This window comes from Megascapheus bottae, chromosome 12 (genome assembly GCF_031878675.1).
Source record: "Megascapheus bottae isolate mThoBot1 chromosome 12, mThoBot2.hap1, whole genome shotgun sequence".
NCBI lineage: Eukaryota > Metazoa > Chordata > Mammalia > Rodentia > Geomyidae > Megascapheus > Megascapheus bottae.
The window spans coordinates 48,645,766-48,659,884 of record NC_143520.1 but is presented as its reverse complement, the minus strand read 5'-3'; the positions used below and the strand labels follow the sequence as shown (position 1 = coordinate 48,659,884).

General features: G+C 36.9%; 1 protein-coding gene across 6 annotated transcripts in view; it reads right to left on the bottom strand.

Moving 5' to 3' along the window:
* The window catches only part of Epb41l5 (erythrocyte membrane protein band 4.1 like 5), a 120,881-nt gene that overhangs the window by 60,685 nt on the left and 46,077 nt on the right, over positions 1-14,119 (bottom strand). For all 6 annotated transcript variants that reach the window (XM_090342958.1, XM_090342960.1, XM_090342961.1 and 3 more), the window contains exons 13-16: positions 12,776-12,882; positions 10,703-10,730; positions 2,004-2,046; positions 1,477-1,592 (exon numbers count right to left, since the gene is read on the bottom strand). In XM_090342958.1, coding sequence (XP_090199084.1) covers positions 1,477-1,592; positions 2,004-2,046; positions 10,703-10,730; positions 12,776-12,882 — 294 coding nt within the window. The remainder of the gene's footprint in view (positions 1-1,476; positions 1,593-2,003; positions 2,047-10,702; positions 10,731-12,775; positions 12,883-14,119) is intronic.

Here is a 14,119-nt window from a genome sequence, read left to right as displayed (position 1 = left end):
CTCTGGGCAGGGAGTTTGGCCTAGTGGTTAAAGTGCTTGCCTAGCATGCATGAAGACCCAGGTTCGATTCCTTGGTACCACATACATAGAAAAAAGCCAGAAGTGGTGCTGAGGCTCAAGTGCTAGAGCTCTAGCCTTGAGAAAGTCCAAGGACAGTGATCAGGCCCTGAGCTCAAGCCCAGGACTGGCAAAAAATAAATAAATAAATAAAATAAAATAAAATGGAAAACTCAATAATTACTTATGTAACAAACTACCCAGATCCTCATTCCATATTAAAATAAAAAATAAGCATATATTAAGATTAATTTTTTACAGATGAAGTATTATTTGCTTATGTCAAAAGGACTTATGGATAACATTAAAAATATGAAGCACAGTTGCTTACAGGAGCTGTGTATTCAATAAGAAGTTGAAGAAACTTTCCTAGACTTAGACTACAATTTGACACTGGTCACTTGTTAGACTTGAAGTATGCATGCACATATGCCCATGCACACACACACAGTATTCCCACCAAACTCCCAACTATAAAGAAAAATTTTAAATGACAAAATAGTGGGGAATCCCTGCTCAAATCTTAAACCCATGTTATGGGGAACTGAAGTAATACCATGCCCAACCATCAAAAGCAAAGCATCTGCAGTTAGTTAAGCCAACAATAACAAAAAATTTCATAGCAAAGATTGAAAATAATCACCAACCACTGTTGACCCACCACCATGAAGAACTGGTTGCACAGAAAGCTGACCCAAACCTTGAGATCACCACACAAACTCACTAGATTTCAGGTATTAAACAAACTAAGAGCAAGAGAAAAAGAAAAAAATCCTATGAATTATCAATGTTCATTTAAGGAATAGAAACAAAAGCCGAATAGACAGATGCATCCAACATAGTATGCAGTCAATTAATTTCCAAGGAGCCCTTCTCCAAGCCACATACAATAATCTGGAAAAAGATGAACCCAAGTGATTAACTACAACCATCCACAAAGTATCCATATTTGTGTATTTGCCATTTACCTAGAAAATGACACTAGTAACATAAATGAATTAAACACATCAACTCTCATCAGACTCTATCTCAATCTCTGAAAAAGTGTAAGATTTTATGATTTACTTTATCAGACTAATTATGTTTCCTTTTGGCATAACCGTCTTTAATGGGGAATATTATGTGCATGGAAGAAAATAAGCATATTTTCCTTATGATCTGGGAAAAGGTTCCACTTATTTCAAGGAAGATTATTTTCAACAGATTATTTTACTCCCAGATTATATTAATCCAAACAAAGACAGCTGTCTCATGCTCTCTGTTTAGACAACTCTACTCCCTTCTTTCTCCACATACCTTATTTTCCTCATCCCCAATGACTTCTCAACTCACAAATATGGATAATTTGCTTTCAATCATATTTATAGTATTCATAAGATCTGGAATTAAGCAAGTAATTATTTTAAAGTGCTAACAAACCATTTCCTGCTGCGTTGGTCTGTTCCAGAATTCTGTGGAAGATTCTCTATCTCTACCAGCACAGGACCAGAGGATATGGAAGGAATCACAGGCACAGAAGATTGTATACCCCAAACCTTTGGACAAAAATAATATTCACCTAGTTTGCTTAAATAAAAGGTCAAATAGAATACTAACAAACAGAAATACAAAATATTTAATATCAAATACTAACACCAAATACAATATTAAAATGGAATACTATCTACTGAACAAATGTGATAAAATATTTAAATTTTATATACTGCCTTAGAAATGGACAATTTTACTACTTACTGATGCTTTACTTTGTTGTATTTACAGATTATCTGTCCTATTTAATCTTATGGATAACAAGAACAAGGAGTTGGCCATTACCTAAGGATAATGACAAGAAAAATGCAAAAACTTGTGCAAAGTTACACCACTGAAATTCCAGTTAATGCTACGACAGTTTGCTACCTACCTAGTGTATTTAGCATTTTAGAAGCTTAGTATTATTATCTTACCTGTTGGGAGTTATTAGTCTGAGTTGAAACATTATTATGAACACTGTAATGGGAAAAAACATAAGATTATATATAAATTCTAGAGCTTTGCTTTTAAAAAACTATTATACACATACAAATGAAGAATATTTGATTTCAAACAAAGAAAAAAAATTTATTGTGGTACCTAAATATAAGAATGTCAGATGCCAGAAATCACTTGCTCTTATAAACAGTACTTGGTTTTCAGTAGGCTGTTCATCTGATGTCTCTATATACAAGTATTTAATTGTGCTTTGGACATTTATTACTAATCTTGTTTATTCATTGGATAAAGACAAGAAAGAGACTACTACAAAAAAATCCTTGAATTCAAAGCATCCAGGACAAATACCCACGTAAATTTACCTGTTACTTCTTTTGCACGTTACTATCCAAGATTTTCCAATAGCTTTTCAGTATAAACTTAAATTTCTACCAATAGTTTCTCTATTAACTACCTACCTACCTACCTACCTACCTACCTACCTACCTACCTACCTACCTATCTATTGCCGGTCCTGGGCTTGGATTTAGGACTTGCATGCTGTTCCTGATCTTTTTTGCTAAAGGCTAACACTCTAAACTTCCAGCTTTTTTTTCCATGTATTTTTTATTGTAATTAACAGAAGGGTTACATTATATTCACCAGATAGAAGGTGCATTACTTCACATACGTTGATACCCTTTCTCATGTCTTGGTCCCCATTTCCCTCCTCCCATCCCCACCCCTCATCTTGTTTTCCCCCCCTTCCTTATCCAATTTCAAATAACCAAATACAATCTAATAGATAACAAGGTGAAATATTGTAACAATATGAGATAACCAAAGGATGGCAAAAGAGATGAGAGATAACATAGCACATTAAGGACAACAATCACTCATTATATGGCTTTTGTTTGTATATCCTGGAGGTCTTTCATTTAGCATCATACTACATGGTCTTATGTATCTAGGTTTTGTTCTATTGTAAATCTCTGCTAGGAGAGCCCAGGGTTTCTACTGATTATAACAAATGAAGGAAACCATTGAGCCTATGTTCCTTTGAGTCTGGCTTACTTCATATGATTTTTTCTAAGCCTTTCCATTTCCTTACAAATGGGACAATGTCGTTCTTTCTGTCAGCAGCATAGAATTCCATTGTGTATAAATATCACATCTTGTTGATCCACTCATCAACTGAGGGGCATCTGGGTTGGTTCCATATCTTTGCTATGGTAAATAGTGCTGCAATGAATATCATTGTGCTAGTGGATTTAGTATGTCCTTGTTTCTAGACGATTGGGTAAATGCCAAGTAGTAGAACTGCTGGGTCATAGGGGAGTTCTATGTTTAGTCTTTTGAGGAACTGCCATACTGCTTTCCATAGTGGTTGAACGAGTTTGCACTCCCACAAACCCACTTCCAGCTTTTTGTGGTTAATTGGAGATTAAAGAAGTCTAATAGGCCGGGAGTTTGGCCTGGTGGTAGGGTGTTTGCCTAGCATATACAAAGACCCAGGTTTGATTCCTCAGTACCACATACATAGAAAAGCCAGTAGTGCTGTGGCTCAAGTTGTAGAACATTAGCCTTGAGGAACATCCAAGCACAGTGCTCAGGCCCTGAGTTCAAGCCCCAGGGCTGTCAAAATAAATAAATAAATAAATAGATAAATGTCTCAGAGACTTAAAAATATACTCAAGCTATAATCAACTAAACAGAAATAAACTACAGAATATTAAAAAAAAATGCAGTGAAATAAAAATTCAAGTGTGAAGCTGAGCACAGAGGCTCATGATTGCAATCCTAGCAACTCAGGAGGCTGGAATCTGAGGATCAAGTTTCAAAGCCAGCCCAGGCATTAAAAAGTCTGTGAGACTCTTATCTCCAATTGTTCACTAGAAAAACATAAGTGGTGCGGAAAAAAGTGGGGAGAAAAAAAATTCAAAGGTGAGGGAGGAGGTCAGGGGAGGGAAAATGGGCCGGGAGTTTGGCCTAGTGGTAGAGTGTTTGCCTAGCATGCATGAAGACCAGGGTTCAATTTGTCAGTACCACATACACAGAAAAAAGCTGGAAGTGGTGCTGAGGCTCAAGTAATAGAGTGCTAGCCTTGAGGGAAAAGCCTAAGGACAGGGCTCTGGGCCCTGAGTTCATGCCCCAGGACTGAAATGAAAAAAAAAAAAATTCAATGGTGAGATATTACATCAAGAGGAGGAAGAAAAAGGGTTACATTTTTAGGAATATGAAAGAATTAGAGCTTGAACTCCAAGCCTTGTGTTCTCATTTTGCCTTTTTCTTCATGGCTGATGCTCTAACAGTTGAGCCAAGACTCTAGTTCCAGCTCTTTGCTGGTTAACTGGAGGTAATTCTCTCAGGTTTGTCTACCTGGGCTGGCTTGAACCTTGATCCTCAGATATCAGCCTTAGAATAGCTAGGATTATAAGTGTGAGCCACTAGGACTCAACTCCCAACTCTCCTTTTAAAGGATCATGTATAGTAACTAATTGCTCTAATTTATATCCTCATCATGCTCTACTGACTTTCTTTACCACTTCTTATAGCTATTATCTATCTCCAAGACTATACTACTAAGGCTATTATAATGGGGAGGCCTCAGTGCCTCTTAACTGTTATCAGAGTATCTTGAGAGGCACACACTGGAAGAGTTGAGATTTGATGCTAGCCCCGGAAAAAACTCAGCAGGACTTCAATAAGCCAGATAAGATATATGTACTTGTGATCCCAGCTATGGGGAAGGTCACAAAACAAAAAGGGAAGCTGAAGAAGTAGCTCAAATTTATTGTCTGTCTAGCAAGCATGAGGATCTCAGTTCAAACCACTGCATCACCCCAAAAAAGGACTAGTATCCTGAAGTGGTAGAATGTGCATGTGGTCTAAGTCAGCAAGAGGCTCTGGGCCAGACTAGATAACACCTCTTGCTTAGGAAAAAAAAGAAAAGAAAAATGTCAAGTATCCTTTTAAATGTCACTTGCCTTTTTTTTTTTTTTTTTTTTTTTTTTGCCAGTCCTGGGGCTTGAACTCAAGGCCTGAGCACTGTCTTTGGGTTTTCTCAAGGATAGAGCTATTGCTTGAGCCAAAGCACCACTTCTGGCTTTTTCTATGTATGTGGTACCAAGGAATCGACCCGGGTCTTGGTGTATGGTAGGCAAGCACTCTACCACTAGGCCAAACTCTCAGCCCCTCTCCTCTCTTCTTTTAATATACCTTATATTGGTTTAAGGCTCAAAGGGAGTAATTAGGAAACAAAGTAGTACAAGGATATAACTGGCATGAGGCAATTTAAATATCTACTTTTCAAGTAGGGATTTTACAAATCTGCAGAGTACAAAGTCAATAAACTTTCTAGGTGAAGTTAATTGTAACCTTTCTGAAAGTTTTCTTTTTCATAGTTCATTAGAGCAAAACCATTCATGAGTACAGAACTGCCAAGGGTCAAGGAGGAGGGGGGCACATACCAAACGCAGCCCAAGTCTGTCAAGCACTGTTAGCTGGGCTCAAAAACCTTCAGGAGAGTTATCGTCTTTCTCTCTCATTTCTACAAACTGTTCTTTTGTCTAGCTCTCATTTCTATAAACTGTTCTTTTGTCTCCTCCCAATGCTTGGGGATTAAATCAAATGCCTCTTAAGCTATCTCCCATCCCACACCCCAGCTCTTACTTATTTGTTTTTATTTTTATTGCCAGTCATGGGGCTTGAATTCAGGGCATGGGTGCTGTCCCTGAGTTTCTTTGTACTCAAGGCTAGTGTTTTACCACTTGAGCCACAGCTCTACTTCCTGCTTTTTCTGTGTTTGTGGTACTGAGGAATCAAATCCAGGGCTTAATGTATGTTAGGGAAGCACTCTACCATTAAGCACTCTACCATTCCTAGCCCTTTTTCATATTTTTAAATGACTTTATTTACTTATTTTTACTGTAAAGGTGATGTACAGAGAGGTTAGTTATGTAAATTTATACACAAATGTACATAAACAAAAACAATGACAAAGGAGAAAACAAAAGACCAAAAAGCAAAATACCAAAAAACCTCATTTCCATTCCTTGGAGTTCATTTTGATAAATATCATTTTACCAATCATACACACATAGCTACTGAGCCTTTGTGGTCCTTTCCTAAGAATATCCTCCTTTGTCCTTACTGGGTTAAATGTTTAGAGTACTGTCTAATTTATCATGTTCAAGGGTAATTTGGTTTTTACATCCATGGTATTTATTTGTAGATTACAGGCATATTCTAATTAATACAAATGAGGGGAACCATGCAACCTATGTTTGTTTGGGTCTGGCTTACTTTATGTAATGCAATAAAACAATAAAAGAGCTACTACGTCGTATTAGAGACAGAAGAGTGTTCCCATCTATCTCATCCAGATGAAACCTAACGACCTCATCAAGATGGAGCCTAAAGAGCATACATTTTTCAGCTGTAAGTGGTATATCACTTTTTACAGACCGTGCAAAAACTGTAATTAACTCGTAGAAGATAAAGTTTCCAACCCTCTCCTCTTCCCCTGATGGTTGAATAAAGGATTTGGAGATGGAAATAAAACAACTGTAATTAACTCATATTTATTTATCTATATATGTATATGTGCTTCTGGATATATATATTCTCTGTGTCTGACATACTCTCTCAACATTTATAAGTATACTTCTACTTATATCTAGGTATTTCAGTGGAATTTGTGCACATGGCCATTCTGGACAAAATCCATTACAATGGCAAAAGAATAACTAATTATGAGGAATGAAGTCTCTGATATATCTCTATTATTTTGTTTTACTTAAGAGAAACAGTCTCAAAGCTTAAGTTAATTTGTTTAGGATTATTCATCTAGAAAGAAAAGGAGCTAAGAATTGAACTCATATCTGTCCAGCTTCCAAGTTTTTTCTGCCTTCAGATATTTAATATTCTGAGTTTGAGGAAATGGTAGGGCTTACAAAATATCCTCTTGTAATAGGATTGGGGGAACAGTGTGAACATTGTTTATTCTCTATTCATTTGTTCTAGAGGAGATTAAAATCCAGGTAACTTTGTACACATGTCCATTTTTCCCAGACACAGTCTACATAATGTTTCTATTACCTAAGAAGTAAACAAACATAGCTACAAAGACATAATCAGAAACTGGTGGTAGCCAGAGAGTAAAGAGATTTGGACATGAGAATGAGGTGACATGGAAAACTGCCTTACCCCAAATGATCAGTCACTATATCCCCATGATAAGTTTATCTGTGTGTAATTTATTTATTTATTTGTTTGTTTATTTATTTATTGGCCAGTCCTAGGGCTTAGACTCAGGACCTAACCATTGTCCTTGAGCTTTCTTCAAGGCTAGCACTCTACCACTTGAGCCACAGCACCACTACCAGCTCTTTCTTTGGATGTGGTACCAAGGCATCAAACCCAGGGCTGCATGCATGCTAGGCAAGCATTCTACCACTAGGCCACGCTCCTGGCCCCCAGCTGTGTATAATTCTTAAGTGCTAGACTTTAAAGTGCCTATAGGCAGAAGCCATGTGTCATTACATATGATCATTATACAGTCAGTAAAGAATACTGGTTTACTTGATACAAAAGGCCATATAGTAGGACACTAAATGAAAGGATCTCTAGGATATAGAAATATAAGCCATATAATGAATGATTGTTGTTCCTAAGGTACTATGTTATCTCTCATCTCTTTTGCTGTCCCTTGGTTATCTCATATTGTTACAGTATCTTACTTTGTTATCTGATATATTGGATATATTTGTATTTGGTTATTTGAAATTGGATAGGGAAGGGGGGAAAACAAGATGAGGGGTAGGGGTGGGGGGGAGGGAAATGGGGAACAAGACATGTGAAAGGGTATCAATGTATGGGAATTAATGCACCATCTATCTGGCAAATATCATGTAACCCTTCTATTAATTACAATAAAAATATATGAAAGAAAAAAAATACTGGTTTAAGAATTACCATATGATTGAACTATCATTAGATAATATATGTGTGATTTCTCTTTGAGTATTCCTCAGTTGAGAAAAAGTCATATCTTCCACCAGGGGAGTTACTTAACTATTTATACAACAGATATCTATCAAATTCTTGCCATATATTAAACACAGAGTTTAAAATTTTGGCCCTATCTACTCCTTAGACTATGAGATGAGTAAAATTCCTTCCTTTTTCTGCAATTTTCCATAAAGGAATACACACACATACTCAGAATGTAATATACTTTATGTATATCATATTTAGTCTTCATAACCACCCCCTACCACCACATTTTATAGACAAGGAAGCTGAAATTTGAAAGAGATTAACTAGTAAACACACACACAGAGACACAGACAAACAGACACAGACACACACACACACACACACATACACACAGTAATGTATGTACTGTTGGGATCCCTGGGTTACTACTTCTTAGTCATTGCTTTCCCAGAGGGTACAGGCTGTGCTAGTTTTCTGAAGCACCCAACAAAAAGGATGAACCATTAAAAAGCCTAACTCTAACTTTTCTGTGAACTCTGGTGTCTTCCTCCAATCTCTCCGCTTATTAGTCAGGACTGACAGGTAAGGATACAGAGGTCAAATGTTCAGACTAAGTGTCTTGTAACAAAATCAGTAGTGAACACCATTTCTGCCATGTTTGGGGTTTGATTTTGTCATCTGGATTACAAATCACTTCCCTTTATCCCCAGGAAAAACTAAGAGTTGTCTAGTTTGTTGGAACTGACTTCCATGGAAGACTGAAAATGCTGTAAGTAACTGAGCTTGAGGGAATCTTTTTTAAATTCCTCTGTCTGGTTGGAGGCAGATAATCAAACATCTGAATTCATGTTCCCTTCAACCAAATTCTTATTCAAACATAATTAAAGATACACAAAAGAGAATCAAAGGGAGCTACAATAAGCCAGTGAATCTGATCACTTTCTGGAACAGAGAAGGTAAACAAGATTTTATTTACAGGTAAATACAGAGCAAAGGGGCATCTGAAGCACCAAATGCAGGCACATAAAAGATGAAAGCAAAGTTGGAAAAGAAATCACAAAAGAAAAGAGAAAGGAAGAAGAGGACAGAAGGAAAGGTGAAAAGGATGGAGGTCTAAAAAAAAAAAACCAAAGCTATCAGCATTTAAGTATCCCTTTTCTATTCCAGAGGCAAAGGCATCACTAACAAAGAGACAGTAACACATTAATTCTCAGAAACATACTAGACTTTCATATTCACTTTTTGGCTTAAAAAATATGTATTTCAGGACATCTTAGAGGAACACCTGTTATTTTTACAAACAAGCCTTCATTTTTCAACATCATGTCACTGCTTAAAAATTTGTTTACATTTCTATTCTTTACTAGGTGCTTTCTTTACTTTAAGCTTTATCTAATATTCTGTCCCAGCCTCCCTTTCAGCCAAAAAAAGCTATGACCCATTAAGTAAACAAACAAAACAGTTGGGTTTTGTTTTAGTTATTTTTTTTGCTTCTAGATTTTTTTTTTTAATACTGGTCCTGAGACTTGAACTCAAGGCCTGGGTGCTGCCCCTAAGCGTTTGTGTTCAAAGCTAGTGTTCTACCACTCAAGCCACAGCTTTTCTTCTGGCTTCTTTGGGGGCAGGAGTAGAGAGTAGAGATAAGTCTCATTGACGTTCCTGCCTGGGCTGGCTTTGATCTGTGATCCTCAATCTTTGCTCCTGAACTCTAGGATTACAGGAATGAGCCACTTACCCCCTGCTGAATAAAGAATTTTAAAACTTAATAGAAAACCCAGGTCAGCCAGATTTAACATAAATTCTATCAAATTTAAGGAAGAATTAATAGCATTTCTTTACAAACTCTTCTTAAAATATTAAAAGGACAGTCTATTTAGTAACTTACACTGTAAAGCCAGGATCACCCTGACACCAAAATCAAAGATATAAGAAAATTGTAGGCTGGGAGTTTGGCCTAGTGGTTAAAGTGCTTGCCTAGCATGCATGAAGACCCGGGTTCGATTCCTCGGTACCACATACGTAGAAAAAAAGCCAGAAATGGTGCTGAGGCTCAAGTGGTAGAGCTCTAGCCTTGAGAAAGTCCAAGGACAGTGCTCAGGCCCTGAGCTCAAGCCCAGGACTGGCAAAAAAACAAAACAAAACAAAAAAAAAAAAAAAAGAAAAAGAAAATTGTATACCCAATTATCTTTGCGACTAGAAACACACAAAATGAACAGCCCAAATTCGACAATATATAAGGAAGGATTATATAACACTATCAAATGAGACATTCCTACAAATAAAATTGTTTATGTGAAAATCAATAATTATGCTTTAAACTGATTTATTCACTTTTATATTCTCAATCACCTGCCAATAGAAAATGACATTTTCATTATGAATAGCATATCCATTCCATGTTATACTTCTTCAAATTACCTCATTTCTTAATGTCAATTTTATCTGATATTATGTTTATTTGTTCCCATCTGTATCCCAATGACAAATTGTTACTAACAGTTTCTTAATAATCTTTAATTAATGGAAGCAACTATATAAACTGTTGAAAAATTCTTTTTTGTATCTACATAAATTACATACATTAAAGAATTTTTAATTTTTAAATTAAAAAAGAATTTTTAATTTTTATATATTAACATAAATTACACATATACATAAATTGCAAGACTTTTCTAAGTTGCAAAATATTACTTACCCTAGTTCTTCGGGTTTTGTGGTACTTGCTAACAGAAGAAAAAAAAATTTGTTACTCTCATCTTAAAAAAGAAATTGTTTCACTATTGACTAAAAAAAGTCTTGATTAATTGATAAAAACCATGTTTTCAAACTATATATTTAAAAACTTGTATTTTACAAAAATGTTTTGGGGCTCCTAACAGTAAATTCAGCTATAACAATTATTTCCATTTTCCAAATAAACTAAGTATGAAATATCTTTTTTTGGGGGGTAGGTCATGGGACTTGAATTCTGGGTCTGAGCTGTTCCTGAGCTCTTCAGTTCAAGGCTGCCTACCACCTTACTACCCCTTGAGCCACAGGGCCACTTCCAGTTTTCTTGTAATTAATTGGAGATAAGAGTCTCATGGGCTTCGTAGTGCCTGGGCTGGCTTTGAACCTCGATGCTCAGATCTCAGCCTCCTGAGTAACTAGGATTACAGGTGTGAGCCACCGCACCTGGTTAAAATGTCTTTTTAAAAATAGAACGACTGAGGCCAAGTGGGGGTGAAGCACATCTATAACCCCAGCTACTTGAGAAGCAAAAAAGGTAGAACCAGTAGGTCTGGGCAAAAACACTAGGACTTATCTGAAAAATAAAACTAAAGAAATAGGGCTGAAGTGGTAAAGTGCCAATTGACAAATCAAACTGGAAAAAAAAAATTTTAAAAACTACTCTAAAGGAAAAAAACAGCTGAGGGTATGGCTTAAGATTACTAACCTAGCAAGAAAGACTCTGAGTTTAAATTCCAGTTCCATTACCTAAAAATACCCTAAACCAAAAAAGTCAGAACTGTCTCTAAGGTTCCTGTAGTTTGCTGACTGACTTTAAATCACTGTCAATGGAACAGAAAAAATATAGGATAGCCATATCAAAAATTGTAACTACAAATCACTAAAAAATATAATGGAGAAATAATGGAAGAGGTGACATTGATCAACATACATTGTACTGATAATCTAACTTCTGGAATTAAAATCCTTTTGTACACTACTTAAAAATAAAATTATGCAATGGTGGATAAGAGGAAGGAAAGTAGACAAATGACAGAATGGTAGACAAATATAATCACAATGCTCAATTTTTTTTGGTCAGTCCTGAGGATTGAACTCTGAGCCTAAGCATTGTCTCTGATCCTTTTTGCTCAACTTGAGCCACAGTGCCATTTCCAGCCTTTTTCTTTTTGTAGTAATTGGAGATAAGTTTTATGGACTTTCTGTCTGGGCTGACTTGGAACCTTGTCCCTCAGCCCCTGAGTAGCCACCAAGGCTCAGGCATGAGCCACCAAGGCTCAGCCCAATAGTTTTTTTATTTTTTTCATATATTTTTTATTGTAATTAATAGAAGGATTACATGATATTTGCCAGATAGATGGTGCATTAATTCCCATACATTGATACCCTTTCACATGTCTTGGTGCCCATATCCCTCCCCCCCTCAGCCCAATAGTTTTGTTTTGTCAGTCCTGGGGCTTGAACTCAGGTCCTGGGCACTGTCTCTAGGCTTATTTTGCTCAAGGCTAGCCTACTTCCACTTGAGCCACAGCACCACTTCCAGACTTTTCTGCTTGGGGGATACTGAAGAAGTGAACCCAGGGCTTCATACATACTAAATAAGCACTCTACCACTAAGCCACATTCCCAGCCCCCAATAAAAAATTTTTAAACACTGCCAAACATCAGATCACAGGGGTCATTTTTGGAAAACTGATGATTATCCTAACACAGGATGTACCCTAAGTTCAATTGTATTTTTTTTTTTTTTTTTTTGCCAGTCCTGGGCTTGGGCTCAGGGCCTGAGCACTGTCCTTGGACTTTCTCAAGGCTAGAGCTCTACCACTTGAGCCTCAGCACCACTTCCGGCTTTTTTTTTTCTATGTATGTGGTGCCAAGGAATCGAACCTGGGTCGTTGTGCATGCTAGGCAAGCACTCTACCACTAGGCCAAACTCCCGGCCCTCAATCTATATTTTAATACAATCTCGGATTTATAACCAAACTTAAGATTTAACTTATTTGTTAAAAATAAATTTTACTGTCAAGGAAGAACAGACCTTTCATTTGTAGAGTTCGTCTAGAATATCGTTTGCTTGGTCTTCTTTCAAAGGATGTTGATCTTCTTGCTTTATTGGTTTTTGTGGTCTGATACTCAGTTTTCCCACTAAAATAAATGAGACACAACAAGAATAAGAGAATCTGAGGTACATAGTAGCTAGTCTTAGATAAGTAACAGAGCGTCAAGACTCTCCTTCAAAGAAACATATTGAATTTCATTCTAAATACTACTAACAGGTACTACTAATAATATCAATGCAACTTTTCAACATATCATTCTTACACTCTTTAGGCTTTAGTGAAATATGTAACAAACGAAGGGGTTCTTTTTCCCCTTAAGATGCCTATCACCTACAAACATACTAAGTTTAGTAATTTTAAAATGTCTATGTTCCTATGGAACTCTGTATCAAAATGCCTCACTGCAGAGCATAAAACTTCCAGTTACTCTTAATAAATCTGATTATGCTTATCAGAATAACTTTCCAGAATTTTCTGGGGGGTTTTGTTGGTGGTACTGATGTCTGAACTCAGGGCCTCTACCACTTTAACCACACATTCCTAATTTTTTTTTTTTTTTGCCAGTCCTGGGGCTTGAATTGAGGGCCTTGACACTGTCCTTAGATACATTTTTTGCTCAAGGCTAGCGCTCTGCCACTTGAACCACAGCGCCACTTCACCTTTTTCTGTGTATGTGGTACCAGGGAATGGAACCCAGGGCTTCGTGCACACTAGACAAGCACTCTACCACTAGGCTATGCTCCTGACTCCTCCCAATCATTTTTACTTTGTTATTTTCTGAATTGAGTCTTGTTATTTTGTCTAGACCAACTTGAAACTACAATCCACTATTAAGCTTCCTAGATAGCTAGAATAACCAGCATTCACTGTCAAGATCAGCTTTTGATTGGTTGAGATGAGGATTATGAATTCTACAGCCAGGCTGGTTTGGAATTATATAATCCTTTTGATTTCAGCTTCCTTAGTAGCTTAGATTACAGGTGGAGTCAATATACCCAGTCTTTCAGAAAACAATTTTGGAAACCATTCTCTTGCTTGTTTTTCCATTTAAACTTTGTAAAGAAAATTTGGGGGCAGGAGTTTGGCCTAGTGGTCGAGTGCTTGCCTAGCATGCACGAAGACTCGGGTTCAATTCCTCAGCACCGGAAGTGGTGCTGAGGCTCAAGTGGTAAAGCTCTAGCCTTGAGAAAGTCCAAGGACTTTTTCAGTGCTCAGACTCTGAACTCAAGCCCAGGACTGGCCAAAAAGAAAGAAAGAAAAAAGAAAAGAAAAGAAAGGGGAAGGAGGGAGGGAAGGAGGGAGGGAGGGAGGGAGGGAGGGAG